General features: G+C 29.8%; 1 protein-coding gene across 1 annotated transcript; it reads left to right on the forward strand.

The window, feature by feature from the left end:
• The first annotated feature begins 3,750 nt into the window (after nucleotides 1-3,750).
• LOC120087278 (RNA-binding protein BRN1) lies at nucleotides 3,751-8,854 on the forward strand. The gene is made up of 9 exons (XM_039044226.1): nucleotides 3,751-4,066; nucleotides 4,298-4,380; nucleotides 5,685-5,736; nucleotides 5,898-6,023; nucleotides 6,127-6,206; nucleotides 7,136-7,315; nucleotides 7,649-7,991; nucleotides 8,082-8,225; nucleotides 8,384-8,854. The coding sequence occupies exons 1-9, from the start codon at nucleotides 3,883-3,885 to the stop codon at nucleotides 8,509-8,511; spliced, it is 1,320 nt and encodes a 439-aa protein (XP_038900154.1). The 5' UTR covers nucleotides 3,751-3,882; the 3' UTR covers nucleotides 8,512-8,854.
• The last annotated feature ends 10,175 nt before the right edge of the window (nucleotides 8,855-19,029 follow it).

Raw genomic sequence — 19,029 nt, forward strand, 5'->3', positions numbered from 1 at the left:
ATGTTAGTTGAGTACCCTCACAATCACTAGCCAATATGCTTTTCTCTCATGCCTTTCTTCGTTCATGGTTCGATATTCTGGTACCACAAAATTTATTTATTTTTTTCACTTTATCAAAAAAAAAAAAAAACCCTTCAAAAGCTTTATGGAATAAAATGACTTATTTTTAAATTTTAAATGCATTTCAAATCCACCCTTAATTTTATTGATAGAAACATTTTATTTAATAATATCTAATTTATACTTTTTGAATAATCACATCGTGTCAATTTTGTTAAAATCCACAAATTTTATTATTGATTCTCTTTGAAATCATGACGTACTTCTTTTCAAAATTTTTAAAATGTGATATATATATATATATTATTTTACCACATTTCAAATACAAAAAATTAAAGGACAAAAAGTACGATGTTATTTAGTTTAAAGATATGATTGTAATGCTCATGTAAATCTAGGATACGATTTGATGAAATTAAAAATTTTGGGTTAAATTGATACATGATAAACATTATTTTTTTTCTATTTTTAATTATAAAAAAATATTTACTCCTAACTTGACCGTGGATATCCATTTTTACTTAAACATTCTTACTTTTATAAATTTGGACGAGTGTTTTGCGATCTTTTACTTTGAATTTGAATAAGTATTTGTAATATTTTTTTTATTATAATTGATTTTTTTAATTGCTATAATAAATAATGTTATCCTGTGCAAAAACGAAATATGTTTGTTATGAAATTTATGAGATTCGAGAGAAAAACTATAACTTAACTGAATGGATGGATGGATTCTTTGAGATTTATATCTTTCATATCTTTAAATTAAAATAGCTTAAAATACACATGCTCGTCCAATTTTAGTCTTTTCTTTTAATATAAGCGGAAAAAAAAATATTATTTTAGGACAAATATTCTCTCTCTCTCTTTTTTTTTTTTTTGTTGAACTTTAAATTTTTACTTCTTAGATTTAGAAAAGAAAACCTAGTCTTTTCAAATCTTTATTCTTTTATATATTTTTATAAAAAGTTAATTTAAAAGAGATATTTTTGTTCTTTTTCTGAATTGAAAAGATAGAAATTATAATAAAGACAGTCGAGAAAAGGAGAAATTGAAATTTAACTATATATCAAACATATGCAAAATCTTTTCGCAAAAACACATGCAAAATCTTTTCGCAAAAAGATTTTATTTTTGGGACTTAGACAAATCAAATGTAGTTGAAAATTCAAAATTTCAAATATTTACAAAAGCATTAATAAATTTTACTTCTAACGTTATTCTTCCCCCCCCCCCCCCCCCACCAATTCTGATATAAAGTTGGGCTAAACACCAAAATCTTGGTTTTTCTTTTAAGAAAAAAAAATATTTTTAATAGATAATCATAGTTCAATTGATTTTCAGGCAGAAATAAATGAAAAAAAAAAAGCTATTTATCATTTCTATTAATATGTTCTATCAAGATTTGATAAATCATTTTATTTTTATTTTATATTTTGTGAAAGTTAAATTTATAAACCATTTTTAAAAGACTCTGTCACACACTTTTATACAATATTTTTTTAAAAAGAAAGAAATCTTAAAAATTAATAGATTTAGATTTGGCTTATAATTAAAGGATTGTTTGTAGGAAGGTGAAAATCTTTTATAAAAAGGGCAATTGCAACTTTAATAAAAAAATTAAAAATTAGAGCTAATATCCTTAGATTTTGCTTTTCTACAAACATGTTAAAAAAACTTCTATCTGAAAATTTGATTTTCATCTGATTTTCATGTGATTGTTATTTGATTAATCCCCTTCATCCAATCAATTCATTAAAATATCTAAAAAAAACAACAAAGCTCCATGATTTTAAATTGAAAAAGATATAAGTTATATATATTATAATATAATATAATATATATATATATATAATATAATAGTTGATGGTATAATTTGGACCTAGTTTCAATTTGCCCAATTATTTTAAAAGTTTCAATAATGGGTGGATAATTCAAACCTGTCAATATTTTGATCCAGTCTATATATTTTAATTTGTTGAGCTATACCATTCAAATTGGCAAAATTTTCAATTTAATCACATGTATCGAGTTTAGTTTCATTTTGACAATTATAATTACAATTTAGTTTTAGTAGGTTGGTTAGATTTAAAAAATACCTTTAAACTAAATTTTATCCATTAAAGTCTTTTTGGTAGCTATTACGTTTTTTATTTTTTGTTTTTTAAAATTTAGTTTATTTCCTCACAATTTATTACAATTATTGTATTTTCTTTAAAAATACAATGGTTGAATTCTTAGCTAAACTTCAAAAACAAAAAAATAAGTATTTTAATTTTTTTTTTAATTTTCAAATTTTGATTTGGTTTTAAAAGAGATAACAAATGAAAAAATTTGGAAACAAAAATAATGTCTATAGATTTGATTTTTAAAAATAGAAAAAAAAATAGTTACTTGACGTAGCCTAAAAAAATCCTATCCATTTTCTTTTCTCAAAATTCAATAACATGCTGAGAAGCTATAGAGATGAGAAGTATAACTTATGAAATCATATCAACAAAATTAAAACCAATCAGAAAAACAAATTAAAAATTAAAAAACAATAGGGACCAAAATGAAATTGCCAAAACTACGTAAAAGACAAAACTAATAATTCAATTCAACGTAAATAAATTACAATGAGAAAAATAAAATAAAATAAAATAAAAAACCGACAGCTAAACCCCAACTGTATGATTGCTGCGAAAAGGAATGGGATTTTAGTCTTCATGCATCAATTATCGAGGAAAAACATTAGTTTAATTTGATAGAAAATTATTTGTTCAGTCATCGAATTTCGTTGGATTTATGAGTTCTTAACCGTACTTTCTTAGTCGTATCAATTTTAAGAAGAGTAAGTGCAACCTAAACTATATTAATATTTATACATCATTATCAATCATAAACGAAAAAAGAAAATAATATCTTTTTCTTATAAAAAGAATAGTTTATCACGTGACAACTTTTAAAATCGAATATTTTAGTAGACTACATAAAGATTAGTACCACTCGAAATGTACCTAAATATTTTTTAAGAGCTTTGCAAATGTACCTCTCTAGTCCCCAACCGATTTTTTAAGAATCGTTTTAACATGTCTCTAAAGTGATTTATTATTATTATTTTAAATCAATATATCAGGTTCATATACGGGACATCTCGAAATAATATCAGGAGCGGATGATTCAATTAACCGACATTTTAAATTAGAAGAATATTTTTTCCTAATTTAAATGATTTAAAATAATACTACAATTTACTTTAGATACCTTTTAAATCCATTATTCAAAACTTAGTTACTGTTTAATAACTATTTAATTGTTTTTTTTTAAAAATAAATTCATAAACACTAATTTCATCTATTAATTTATTTATTTGTTATTTACTTTTTAGAAATATTTTAAAAAACAATTTTGAAAATGGAGGACAAGACATACCAATTATACAAAACTTTGAACTAAAAAGTCCCAAAATTTTATATAGAGAAAATAAACATTTATTTATTTTTTAAAAAACAAAGGGCATAAATGTAATTAAACACACACATAAATAAGTACACCAACTTTCACTGCAACAGAAGAACAAAAGATAGGGAGAAGTAAAACAGCTGTAATGGCATATTAGTAAATAACCAACAACGTAGAGGGTAAATGTTATTCAATTTAATAATTACAAAGAATTTATTGGAAGAGATCCAATTTTTTGCAATCAAAGAATCCCTTAGTTTTTTTTCTCGACGAAGACTCTCCGAAGAAAAATCCAATCTTAGAGAGAGAGAAGTGACGGTGAAAACTAGAGAGAAATAGAGAGGTTTTTTAGAGAGAGAAAGCTTGAAACCGGCATTAATGGCGGAGGGGAGTAGAGGAGAGAGAAAGGAGAGTAATCAGGAGGAAGAAGACAGCGTCAAACTCTTTGTTGGTCAAGTGCCAAAGCTTATGACCGAAGCTCAACTTCTCGCAATGTTCCAAGAGTTTGCACTTGTGGACGAAGTCAACATCATCAGAGACAAGACCACTCGTGCCTCTAGAGGTTCTTTTTTCTTTCTGATTTCAACTTCAGCCGGTTTTGTTTTGTTCTTACTTTGCTTTAGTTTACATTTACACCTGCATTCTCTCTGTTTGTGTTTCTCGTTTGTGATTTATGGTTCGATTGATTTTGAGTAGACTCTAATCGATTGACATTGTGAATTGATGTGTTGAACCCTAATTTTTTGTTGTTGTGCTTTGTGTTTGTGTTTGTGTTTGGTTACTGCATTTTCAGGTTGCTGTTTTGTGATTTGTCCTTCGAGGCAAGAGGCAGATAAGGCGGTCAATGCTTGCCATAACAAGAAAACTTTGCCTGGGGTTAGTGGAATCTGGATGTTTAGTTGTGAATTATTATAATTTCTCTCTCTCTCTCTCTCAATGTTTTGTTTTTTACGTCTTTTCTTTTTTCTTGTCGATAATGTTAATCAATGCAATTGATCGATGCGATAGACTTGGCCTTGTGCGTAATTGCTGTTATCGATAACCTAGAAGTTTTAAAAGTCTTGGCTTTTCTGTAAAAGCTGCTTTCTGGTTTCAGACTACAGCACATTGTGATACATCTTATGTTTGGACTTAAAAACGAACTAGTGAGCGGCCGAGCGCTCTACATTTCTCGTGGAAGCAACTTGAGCAAATCTTCTAACCTCTCACTTCCCTTCATTTAAGGAAAAAAAATTATTAAATCTTTTCATTTTTTTTCTATAATAGTTTTATTTCATTCCGCTTTACGGAATCGAGCTCTTTAACTCCGAAAGATGATACCCTTTTGCTTTAGCATTGAATGCACGGATATGCTCTTGCGATGAATAAAAGGAAGAGGAGATAACCCTTTTAGAGAGCCGATTTTTACAAAATTAAGCAAAATATGCACATCAATGGAGTGGGATCAACTTCTGATCCCTGAACTTTGGAGCAATGATTTTCTGATGTTATCATTCTGCTTGTAATTAACCTTGTAAAGCTTTTTCTGTTTAATTTGCAATTGACGTGATATGCCGTTGAGTGATAAAGGCGTTTTGAATAGACATATAATAATGTTCATTATGCGAGGAATAATATATGGGTTTACATCGAATCTATCGTTAATATATCACCAATCCATTAATCACCATTTTTATGGTTAAAGTATGCCGAAACGATCAAAATTTTGGTGAGTTGGTTAGGAAATAATTGTAAAGTTGACTTCAAGGCATTACATGTAAAGTATATTTCTGATTCGCTTGGGAGCTCAATTTATTAAATTCTGGTGCAATATTTAGGAAATCGTGGGATATTTGACTCAAATTATTTAATTTAATTTGTATTACTATTTCTAGCATTAATTTGATGAACCGTAGGTATTCTGGAATTTTAAGTGAATGTTTAGACATTTTTTTTTTCTCTTGCCCTTGCCATTGCACTAAACTAAATTGATCTGATAATCTGTCCTAATGTTTGAGGATTGAATTACATAGAACCAACCAATTCTGTACTCAAATCTGTATTGTTGGTTTATACTCAATGAACTATACCTACCTCTGTGCTAAAATTAATGCCTTTTAATTTATGTTTCCATCAACTCTGTAATAAACATTGTTATCGTCAAATTGAGTGCTAATGCCCCTCATTTTCCATTCAATCAGGCTTCTAGTCCGTTGCAAGTAAAATATGCAGATGGCGAGCTGGAAAGACTAGGTGTAATATCAAACCCTGCTTGAATATTTCATCTAAAAGATAGTTCCTAACATCCATCAACTTACATTGCCATTTTCTTAACGATCTTGTATTTATCTTCCTAATAGATTAATATTTAGTGTGTATGGATAGTAATGGGTGCTTATTTCTGAAAAGAGCAGAACACAAACTCTTTATTGGAATGCTTCCGAAAAATGTGTCCGAAGATGAAGTTTCCAGTCTTTTCTCTCAATACGGAACTATAAAAGACTTGCAAATATTAAGAGGTTCACAGCAGACAAGTAAAGGTAGTTTTCGGTTTGTTTCAACTTGATTTTAGTTGAAGTTATGAAAGATATCACACATTCAGTTGTATCTTCACCATTAGCTCCATATGTTGCTCAAGTTCAGGTTGTGCATTCTTGAAGTATGAGACGAAGGATCAAGCTGTTGCAGCACTTGAGGCAATTAATGGAAAGTGTAAAATGGAGGTAATGGAAATTAAATTGTCTACTTGTTCGTGTCTGAGTTAGTTTTCTAGTGATGCTTAGCTTTTCAAATTTCGTTGATAGGAGGTTAATAGAAAAATCATGGAAATCATAGAATGCCATTATGTTGCCGAATATCCACATTCACATTGTTGATATTTTGTGCCTTTGTGGGCACTTCTAATATTTCCCGACATTTTAGAAAAAAGATTTTGGTCGCTCTTGTTATGTTGAACCCTTTTATTCATGTGAATTTTGATGGGAATTTCATTCCATGCACTCAGATCATCTTATGGATGGATAATCTTTATATATCGTAATATTGTATTGCAGTAATATTTTAATAGATCGATAATGTTTCAGTCAGTCCAGCTACATCTATGAATGTGAAGGCAGGCAATCGGGGAGTCTGATAGGGATATTTAGATCTGTATTTAGAGCATTAGGCAATTCTTCTTTTTGTTTCCACTATTGCTTAAAACTGCATTCCTCTTATTCTTTCGTTGGCGCTCTCTCTCTCTCTCTTAATTTAAATTTAAATTAATTTTGTAGTGGATGCATGAAACTACTGGTCATACTCATACTAGCCAGATGGTGTTGTGGCCTGGACGGAATAGCATTTATTTATTTCTTTTAACAAATAAAATTCGTTTAGCTGTAACTGGTTGGAATTTTTTGGGTAAGGTTTTTTTTTTAATTGAAGTCAAATTGGCCAGTCAAATTCATTGTACTTAACAGTTAAGTCGTCTTGCACATGCCAACATCCTTTTAGGGCCGACTTATTAGGAAAATCCTAGCTTTCCAGTAAGTAGGACAGTCTGTCATATACTCATATCCTTTACGCCAGTGTAAGTATTGAAGAGTATGAATTTCTACATACAGACATGTTTATGAGGCATCATGGATTTGATTGTTCTTTTTCCCCTACTCAGGGATCCAGTGTCCCTTTGGTTGTTAAATGGGCCGACACAGAGAAGGAAAGACAAGCTCGGAAAGCTCAGAAAGCTCAGTCACAGGCCTCTAATGTGCTTAATGCAGACTCCCAACATCCTTCACTGTTTGGGGCCATGCCGCTGGGTTATGTTCCACCATATAATGGCTATGGTTATCAGGTCAGTTTTTCGAGGGGATTTATTCTTTGGCTTCTTCAATTTGTATGTACGCGTGTATGTGCCATGTGCAAGGATCTTTTTTCCCTTTTTTCTTTTATTTATTGCAGAGGAGTCTATTCTTGTACTTTTGGTTATCATGCACTTCAAAAAAGTGGCATTCACATCTCTTTTAAAATGTAGGAGTTGCTAATGAATGTTATCAATCAGATACCTGATCCATGATCTTAATCTCGATTTCCTCTTGAATGGTTTTCATTTTTATGTTTGCAATTGAACATTTTTTATATTGAAATATGAAGGTAGCCAATGATAGTCTCTACTTTCTCTTTGTAGGCTCCTGGAAGTTATGGGCTTATGCAATATCACCTGCCTCCAATGCAGAATCAATCTGGTTACCCCAATATGATACCGCAATTAAACCAAGGAAATGCAATGCGTGGGATCCCACCTGATCTTGGCCCGGGTATGGCCACTAGAAATTATGGCATGCCTCCTGCAAATTACGTCAGCTCTGCCTATCCTGGAGTTCCAGGTCTTCAGCATCCCATGGCGTACGCTGGTGGAATGATGAGTCCTGGGGTTGTGAGCAGTTCACCTGGTCCAGGGCCATTTACTGGTGGGAAGAATAACTCTCCAACCTCTAGTTTGGGTAAAGGCTCTGGAGGTCAGATTGAAGGTAGTTAGTTATTTCTGTTTTTGTCTGACCTTGATTTACCGATTGGTTTCAAGTTTCTGGGAATTATAGTTCACTATCTTTTTTCTCTAGGTCCACCTGGTGCTAATCTTTTTATTTATCACATACCCCAAGAATTTGGTGATCCGGAGCTTGCTAATTCTTTTCGAGCATTTGGCCGAGTTTTGAGCGCTAAAGTATTTGTTGACAAAACATCTGGAGTTAGCAAATGTTTTGGTGAGCACGGTTGATACCTTTAATGAGGGCTGAAAATATTTTCTTGCTATTTTACACCTGCAACTTTGTGCAAAAACCAATGTTGAAGATGAAACGTATTTTACCATTCTCCTGTATTTTGGTACGTGTAGACGTCTAACCATTGTTCCATCTAACAGGGTTTGTTAGTTATGATTCTGCCGAGGCTGCTCAATCTGCTATTAGTATGATGAATGGATGCCAATTAGGTGGAAAGAAATTAAAAGTCCAGCTGAAGAGAGACAACAAACAGAGTAAACCATATTGATTCGGCGTAACGTTATTGAAGGCAGCAAAGTTGCTACCCTTGCTGACATTGGGGGGCCCTAAATGCATGACAATCGTTCCATTATCAGATCTTAGGGTGGATTTGGGGATGTTCTATGGTTAAAAATTCATTACTCCATCCTGCCTATGATTGCATCATCAGATCAAATCAAAGATACTTGTAATTCATGGTTCAGCCATGCCGATGTAATTTGTAATTTATGTAACTTGGAAGATTAACATTCTTTAATTGATTCTTCCGGGACTTCTGTTGATTGTAAAATACCATGTAATTATAAATGATCTCTTGATTCTTTTAGGTTTATTGATTTAATATTGCCTAATTTGATGCTTTTGCCTTCCGGTTTCTTCTGTTCTTTGAAAGAAAAAAGTCATCTCTTGGTTGCTGTACTGTCCGAAGCACATCTTGTTTTAGATTATTCATTACTCGACTATTTTTTTTCTCTAGAATTAAGAGCCCGCTGTTGAAGATGATCAACATAGTTTCAAACAATCTCACATCCCTTTAAATGCGTTGATTCAAACAGCAAAGAGTTATTTGATTTTCGTCCTTGTATTTTGTTAGAAGATACAATGCTTAATCCTTTTATCTGATTTTTCTTGCAGCTTTCAAACGAAGAATGCTGGATATTAGTTACCAGGCAACTTATCAGCTGCAGCATCATACAGGTATTACAATTAATCGGAATTAGAGTTTGATTTCTTGAAGAATATTTTTGTTTAGAAATTACATTTGATGACTATTGTTTTAAGTTCTAAGGACTCCATTATTTGGTCTGCTATTAGGTCCTGGATTAGGATAAGGATTTTTCCCTTTTCAAATTGTTCCAGCCATTAAAACCGACTAATTGATTGCTTTATTTCTTAGCACTCTAAGGATTTTTTTTGGATAAGAAACCATTTCATTGATAAATGAAATATCCAAATGGTACAACAGATAATCCTCTAGGCAGCTCAAGGATGAATCAAGCATCTAACATCAAAGGTTCTGTAAGAACTCTGTATTGTGATCTCTTTCGTAATCGTTCTATTTTTCCTTTTGTTGTTTCTGTGATCTAGAGAGGTCTTCTCATCTGTGCTCTGTTATTTACTATTGCTAGTAATAATCTGTTTAAAAAAGATTTAAAGTATTTTTAAGCACTTGAAAAGTCATTCCTCACTGGTCTAAAGATTCTTTCATCCAAATGTAATTTCCACACATTCAATTAACTTTCATAAGTTTTGAATTTATTTATGGGATTCAAATTCAGTTTTGCTTTGTTTATTTCCAAATATTTCATCATGATCTTTGAAGGAATTTTGCTACCCTTTGGTAAAAGCTATTTTGCTTTCCTCTTCGACATTCCAAGAATTATGAATCTTATTTGTTTAAGTCTCGTTTGTTATTTTTTTTTAATTTTGAAAATTAATCAATAAATACTCATTCCATCTCTAAATTTTTTACTTTGTTATCTACTTTTACCATTTTTTTAAATTCTATTTTTATTTTTAGAATTAATTCAACTATTTCACTTAAGTAAATGGAAACCATAATAAAAAATTAGGTGAAAATATGTTTAATTTTCAAAAATTAAAGATTTTAACCAACCACATTCCAAATTCATATATGAAAGAAAGAAGAAGATCCACATGTCCATATTAATGCATTTTTAGCTTTCATTTCATTTTTTCCAAAATCAATTTTCTTGAGTCAATGAATTTAAAAGTCTTGGTTGATCAATTTTGATTTTTTCTCATCATTCTGTTCATGATGAATCATATAGGGATGGTTCTTTATACCTGTCCTAACAAAGGAGCACATACTATTATTCTTATTAAGCTGCCATTCTCAAGACTTTTCTTTACTTAAATGTTATGTTTTGGTTTTTTGTAGAGTGTTCAATAAACATCATACATTGGGAAATATTCAAATTTTGTATCAATTTTTTTAATTAATTTAATTCTTTTTAGCAAACATAAGAACTAACCAATAGAAACTTAAGAAGGTAGAAGATCAAGTCAAGCCATCCATGGAGGGTGATCTCCAACTCAAATTTTGGTCATTCCATGCCTTCTTGTGTGAAAAAAGACAGACTAAATTACAACGTTTTGTAATTCATTAGAAGCATATGAAAAAAAAAAGTTTTTTTTTTTTTTTTTTTTAACAAAATTTCAATCATAGAATGAAAATAGCAATACTTGTCAAGTTTACATTCGGTTGCAACTAAATTTGAGTGCAGTTTGATGAAATTAAAAGCTGTTTTTATTTTTCCTAGTATCTTTGATGTCTTTGAAAGGTTGGATGGAATTGCTACGAGGCTCTGTTGTAGACAAAAAGACAGAATTATTTACAAAAAATATCCTAGAATTTTTGTCATTTGTTTATGGTTTTATTCCTTTTAAGGCTTTCAATATTATTTTAACTATTCATAAATGTTCTAAAACTAACTTTAAAATAGACATTTATTATTATTTTTTTAAAATAAAAATTGAGATTTGGAACCAGTATGGTGGTGATCCAATGTGACAGTATTTACATCTCAATTTTCTTTCAAAACCATCTTCAGTGTTTGTCAGATTTTTTTCCCCAGTGTTCCAATAGATTTCAACTTCAATGATTAGATTTAAAACATTATGAAAGACCAAAAACAATATTCTAACTTTAAAAAGAATATGCCAAAAAGAGTATAGTCCAAACTCGTATTAAATATGTATTTCCAACTTCGAAGTTAGATAGTTTTATCTTCAATCCATAAGTTGTGGAAAAAAACTTTAGAAAGAATATAAGTATTTTTATAACAAATGAAAAAATTTACGAGTATAGAAAAGAGTGAGAGTATATTTTAATATTTATTTGCTAAATGATAACGTAGTCTAGTATTATCAACTTCAAAATTTGAGATTCTATCTTCTATGTTTTACTATATCTAAAAAAAAAAGGAAGTTTTATTTCCATTTTAAACGTGGAAAATCATCTCTCTCTTTCTCTATGTGCTTTTTATCTTTCTGTCACTCTCAGCCTTATCTTTTCATATCCTTCATACTTGGGCCCTCAAAAGATTTATTGATTTAATTTTGTAAATTATTTGTTTTGGATAAGTATATGCAAATTTTCAGGTGGAGCATTTAGTTTAGTTCAAGTTCAACAGATAATTTACTACTCTAATATTATAATAAAATTTTTTTCTTTAATCTTCGTCAATTTTTAGATTAAAAAAATGGGTACTTCAAGAATAATTTCTTTCATTTTTTAAAAAAATTGACTAGAAAAATGAAAATTTAATCATACTAAACACAGGAGACGCTACTGCAAAAGAATGCTGACATTCATTAAATATTCAACTTTCTTTAAAGATTTATTGAATAATATTTTAACATGAGTTGCTAATATATTAGTTTTTTTTCTTTCTGAGTACAATCTAATATATTATTATTATTCTTATTATTATTATTTAGTTTAAATGGTAGATTCAAACTTTTGACATCGAAATTAGTAACACATACTTTATATTGGATGAACTAAGTTCATTTTAGTGTCTAATATATTACTTTTCATTAAAGAATCACATATATAATAGAGACATTTTTAAATATAAAAAATATTTACATTTTATAAAAAAAAATTCTAATAGTACAGAGCATCAGATTATGATTGAGATGCATCATAATATCATTGTTCCAACAGATTATTGAATCTATGGGATACCATTCAATAATTACTAATTACATTTAAAAGCCCAATGCAAGCCTCCTTTTTTGAAATTGACCTCTATTAAAAATTAGATTATGAAACAAAACTACTATCATGCTGTTTCAATGTTTTTTTTTTTTTGTTTTGTTTTGTTTTATCCAATTACAAAGAGTGTATTTTAAACTAATTATTGTATTAGTTATAAATTTGAGTTTTGGAACCTTAAGCTTTCTATTTTGTGTTTAGTTGATATGTAAATTTTTAAAAAATTAAAAGGTCAAAGACTAAATTTACGAGTTTTAAAAATTTATGGACCAAAGAGTAATAAATCTCAAGTTTGGGACTAAATTTGTTTAGGTATATTACAATTACCATAAGATTCTAAATACAAGGTAATGCTATAATTAAAGTGATAATTACAGTCTTGGATTTTCCAAATAATTGCACTTGATGTTGTGCTACTTTTTTTTTTTTCTCAATATAAAAATGAAAGTCATTTTATGATTAAGAAAATGGTTTATCTTATACCTTGAACGGAGAAGTTGATTTGTAGTAAAATAAAGTGCAACTTCAGGGTTTTTTTTTTTTTTTTTTTTTTAATAATTGAGTAATCAACTTCAATTTTTCATTAAAAAGAGAGGAAAATTAATAAATACTAGTAATTATCTTTTAAAAAATACTATTAATTAATTTATGCTTATTGATTAACATTTTTTTTTCTAGAGAATGTATGGCTAAAAAGAAAAATGAATCTAGGTTAAGCACAAACAAATACAACAAAACAACCAAACATCCGACTTCAAAAAAGAAACAAAATCACACACAATTTAAGGAAAAATGTTCTTAATATCTAGACTAATCATCCGAGGAGGATGCAAAAAGACACCATGGACCCACCTATTACATTCACACAAAACATGGTAAATAACTACACACCAAATAACTCTCTAAACCTTACACTTACACTTCAGTTGACATTCCCTTTGCTACAATGGCAAATCCAAGCAAGTTTTATATCCGAGTACAATATTCTATAGGAACACTGATCTCACAAAAGCATGTCCTCCCATAGAGCCTTACTAAAATAGCGCTCAAACAATAAATGATCCTTATATTCCACTCAATCAAAACACATAACACAATCACTAGGGATATCAGAGCACCACCGTTCAACCCATTATGAATAGAAAGCCAAGAAATGAAAGCATGCCTAGGAATATTTTTCCCAAACCAAAGGAAGCTAACCCAAAGCACCACAAGATGCTTTATGATGTAATGACTCCCAGACACTAGGGACTGAAAACACACCAGATCGACAAGGGAACTGGATTACACCATTTTTCACCGAACCTCAACATCAATCAAATGTACCTGTGCGAAAAGGTCAATCAGATCCCTAAAGGCAGAAGGCCGATTCCAAGTCTCATCAAGACATAGGAAATTATCCTAATATGAAAGGGAACAATCAATTTATAAATTAACCTGTTAGATTAATTATTTTAATATAACTAGTGATTTTAAATTATCAATTTAAGTATGGTTCAACTAGTTAAGTTGTATATCTTCGATTGAAAAGTTAAAGGTTTGAATCTCTATCTCATATGTTGAACTAAACAAAGTCATTAGGAATACACACAATCATATCAAACTAAGTATCATTTTTATTTAATATTTCTCATTTCTCGCTACATCATCGAAATGGATTATGAATTTGGAAATATATTTTCGAAAATCTAAATGAAGATTCACCAAGGTTTTTATACTATATAATTATATTATATATATTATATATTATATATATAATATATATATATATATTATTTATCAAAGAAAATTAGATGCACTAAAAAATTAGTCAATCTATTGAATAACTGGGAAATAACAAATTAAGTAATTATTGTAAAAAAGTACTTTCGAAGTCATTACAAATTATTTAATTTTATTAGATCTAGATTTTTTTTTTTACTTATTTTGGCAAAATTAAAATGTGCATAAAAAAATTTATACCTTATAGCAAAAAATTACAAAAGTGCTATATACTTTTAAGCAAAAAGTCTAAATATTTTTTAAATATTTTTTTATATTTAAAAGATTCCAAAAAAGAATCTTTAAAGTTAAAAAATAATCCTCCCATAAAGCTCACTTTTTATTTGAAACTTTTTATAATAATTTTTTATTTGAAACGGATCAAAGAACATAACATACGTTGAGTTGGAGAGAGTGGCATTTCTAGTTTTTTTTTTTTTTTAAAAAAAAAAAAAAAATAAGACAAGAAAACAAGATTAGTAGATGAAAAGTTATTCCATATATGGGTGGGACCATCATCATTCTTTTTTAAACCAAATTATTTTATGATGCATATATTTTTAATATTCATAAAGTGTTTGAATTGGTTTACTATGATTTTTAAGAAATATTAAATAGCACATAGATTTAAATGTCAAGTTTTATAAGAGGATAATATAGAATATTTTAGAGTAATAAAAATTATATTAGAATATTTTCAATCATATATACATGTCCAAGTTGTTAGCTTGTACATTATTTGTTCTTATTCCACTAAGTCAATGTGACATCGATGTATAATATATAATTTTCTCTTTTATTTGTATGATTGAGTATTAAAAGTACGGATTAAAACATAAAATGAAACTATTTTAATTGAACGAAATATTTATCCAAAGGTTGATAGTATAATAAATAAAATAAGAGAAGGTCAAAATTCAATAACAAATACAAAAATTTAAAAGCATCCTAGTTTGTTGCAAGTTTTAAATATATTTAGGTATTGTCATCATTGTATGTCACAAAAACAAAGTAGTTTGAGCAAACACACTATTTTCTTCTCGTTGTCATTGTTGACCTCATTTGATAAGCATGTGCACATTACTTTCACTTTTAAATATGAGCATAATTAGCATAATTATTATACATATATTTTTAGGTTATTGTTCAAATACTCTTACCTCACATTTGTTGTACTTAAAAAAAATACTTTCATCGGATTTTCTACACACATAATTTTAAATAAATAGGTTTAAACTTTCCTATTTTTTCCATTAATAGCCTAATATGTTATCATTGTACACAAAATTTTGATCCAATTTACCTTTTCAACCTTCGTGATCATTTAGACTTAAATATAATAATAATAATAATATCAAAAGAAGTATGTAAGAGGAGATTTCTTGCGGTTATGAACTTACCAAAATGGTTTTTTTTCTTGACATTCACAAAAAAGGAAGATTTGTCCAAAAATCCAAAAATTGTTCCCTCATAAATGAAAGCAAGAAGCTTCAATGGAGAAAACAAGGTATGTTTGATATATTTTAAACTTTGGAAGGTGAAAATACATAATTAAAAAACAAAATAATTAGTTTAAGCATAAAATCAAGAATATAAGAATACCTTTGAAGATTGTCTTCACCGAATCCTCAATGTAGGGTTCTTCTTTTTACAATTACAGGACACCTCCAAATGGCTTTCCTTGCTATATCTTTGGCAAGGACCGGATTATAGGATCCTTCCTTTGAACTGAGAAGCAATAATTGGGAGAGAAATTTCTTCTCTGTATATTGAGAAAAAAAATGAGAGAGAGAGCAATGAGGGATTTTTTTTTTCCTGTAAAAAACTTTTGAATCTCTGCAGAATAACACACATTGCATATAATGAAGGGAGGTCCTTCCCCCTCCTCGACTCCCTTGTACTGTAGGAAAATTATCCTTTCAATTAATTTAATAATTAATTTAAATAATGATTAAATATCCAATATTTATAAAACATTTGAATCATATTCAAATGCACATCTCTCTCATAACCTATAATTTTAATATGAATCTCATTTACATTAATTTTAAATCTATAGCTTTAATATGAGTCATATTTATATTAATTCAATATGGAATCGTATTAATTCTCTCAATTAATATATAGTTTTAATTAGAAATCATATTTATAATTAACTATATATTATAATGTATCATTATACATTATATCTTATATTAACCATATCATATACAATTAATAATTGTATGTATATCTCTAAACAATTTGAACTGTTTCAAACTCACTCAAAACTTTTGGTCCTTGTTTTACCTGTGGTGAGCTAGTAAAGAGACTTAATGAACTTACAGATTATAAGCTACAATAATCGGAGACGGAGATTAATTAGTTAAACTCTTTAATTAAATTAATCAACATTCATTAATTATGAGGCATTCTACTAAAGATCCATAGTTGCAATCTTATGCACTGAAGACAAAGTTACTTCTATGGATATAACATTACAAATAAGTCGATCCTTCGTGAGTTATTCGTAACTATAGTTAGATCGAATTACCGTTTTATCCCTATAATTACCTCTTTATCCTTAAGTATCACTGATCCTCTAATGAACAATTTGTTTATGGTTCAACCATAAACTAAGTTCCTCTGGGCTCAGTGAGAGGGTGAGGCCTCATTATTCAAGTCTCGGAGTCAACACTAAAGGGAAATACTGATCTATTTACCTTAAAGGCGAGAGGGAGTGAATTTCATCTTGTGTAGCTATGTTTCTATCTTCCTATTCGGTCTTGTCCCCAAAATGATAGGCATAGTGAGTCGGCGACTCGGGTCACTCTCACCCATACATATGGTCATCGTTTGAAATATTAATCTCTTCAATCAATGGTGTTACAAAGAGGATATCCCAACTCGCATGTCTCGACATGAATGATTTTGGATCAAATCGTTTGTAATGTTTACAAAGTGAGTTTGTATATATAGTGTTACCTGAATAAGGTTCCTCACATTATCCGTATACTATAGTCCTTATGGTTTCTACTTGAACATGATCCACTTGAATACCAACCACATACTGTTCAAGTTACAAAAAAATAATATTGGACTTTAATTTATTGGATGAGTTACGCAAGTCTAAGTATCAATAAATAACACTTTGTTTATGTAAATAACTAATTTGTTTACAATGTAAACCACGAGTTTATGGTATAAATCTCAACATGTATATGGAAGAAAATATACGAAATCTCCTAAAATGAAGAAAATATTATTTTGAAATATCTTGTAATAAATGAAGTAATAAATAAAAAAAAACAAAATCAAAATTTAAAAAATGATGTTAATAAAGAAAAAAATTAAATATTTCAAATATTAATTGAATGAAATTGGACACAAAGATTTTCATGAGTAGCGAAATGATATTTCCAAATTTCAATCGTATATGAACTTTACAATTAAAATCACAAACGGAAATATACGATTATGCTAAAATACAGAAATTACAACATGTTATACAAAAGATCAAGGGCAAGAGCAACACACTTTTGTAGACTCACCTTTGAGTTCCTTGATCATGAATGCTCGATCACAGCAACACAGCAACACACGAACGCTCGTCCAATACGACTGCTACACTGCATGATCACCGCGCAACCGAACTCAACGATTGCCAAGGTCACGAACACCCCGAACACCACAAACGGCCTCTACAGAACCTCGACAGTGTCGAGTTGAGTATGACACCACCAAGAAGGTTACCTTGGTATTCTCGATGTTAGAATCCAGAGCGTGGATTCTGTGTGAACTTGGTTTGAGGCAGAAAAACAGAGAAACCACAATCTTGTAAACGATTGAGCAAGTGGGAGATGGAACAACCTATCGTATAGGTTGATGCCCAATCGTTCAAGAAAAGCTAGGCAATCGTCTAGCAAAAGCTATGCGATCGTTTAGCTCATCGCTTAGCTGATTGTCTATCGCCTAAGGACACTCCACAATCGTTTAGCTAATTCCAAGCTGTCGCTTAGTAAATCTTATTTACTTGACAACTATCCATGAGTATTTTCCGGATTGAAAATCTCAAATTAACTTCTTACTAAAATTAGGAAAAAAATTTTCCTTTTTATCTCACGGTTACCATGAAACCACCAATAACCTTCTACTCAATTAGTTATTAGAGAAAAAGAGATAATTATCCAATAATTAATATTATTCTAAATATAAATGATAACTAACTTACCAGAATATATTTATAACCTGTAGTTTTAATATTTCATCTCATGAAACATATAAACCATAGCTCTTTTTCTATTCCATGACACTTAATGTAAATCTCATTTACATTAATCCTCCACTAGATGTATCTCATACATCATACCGATCATATCTTATATAAACGAATTACCTTTTGTCAATTTGAACATTTCAAATCAACATCAAGAACTGATCCTCAACTTGAATCCATTGAGCAACCAAGAGGACTTTATGGACTTGTAGCTTGAAGTTCCAACGATACGTGAATAACTAATTAAACTCTTTAGTCATAGGATCCACCATCCGTTAACTTCCAGGCACTCCACTAAAGATCGGCAGTTGAACTCTCCTTACCACAGATATATTATGTGTCCATCTTAACCAATCAATAGTGCAACAACCTTTCACAGATCGCTCGTAAGTACAGCTCAGCCAATAACTGTTATGCCCTTGTAGTTACATCTAACTCCTTAAGTATCACTAATCCCTCTAATGAACATAAGTCATAGTCCTACTATGAATGAGTCCTCTCTTCCAAAGAGAAGTTGTGGCCACTATGTTTAGGCCCCGGAATCAGCCCTTAAGGGAGCAATCTCTTGCTTCGGAGAAGGAATGAATTCTATCTTGTGTAAGTGAGTTCCCAGCTCCCAGATCAGACAAGTCCCCAAAAAGGTAGGCATATTGAGTTGGCAATCTGGCCGCTCTCACTCATACTAATCAAAGGACCGCCCTCAAAGGCAAGAGTTCCCAAAACACTCAGGATTGAGGTCGTGTCACCTTTGGCCATTTAGGTGAGAT

Source organism: Benincasa hispida, chromosome 9 (genome assembly GCF_009727055.1).
Source record: "Benincasa hispida cultivar B227 chromosome 9, ASM972705v1, whole genome shotgun sequence".
Lineage (NCBI taxonomy): Eukaryota > Viridiplantae > Streptophyta > Magnoliopsida > Cucurbitales > Cucurbitaceae > Benincasa > Benincasa hispida.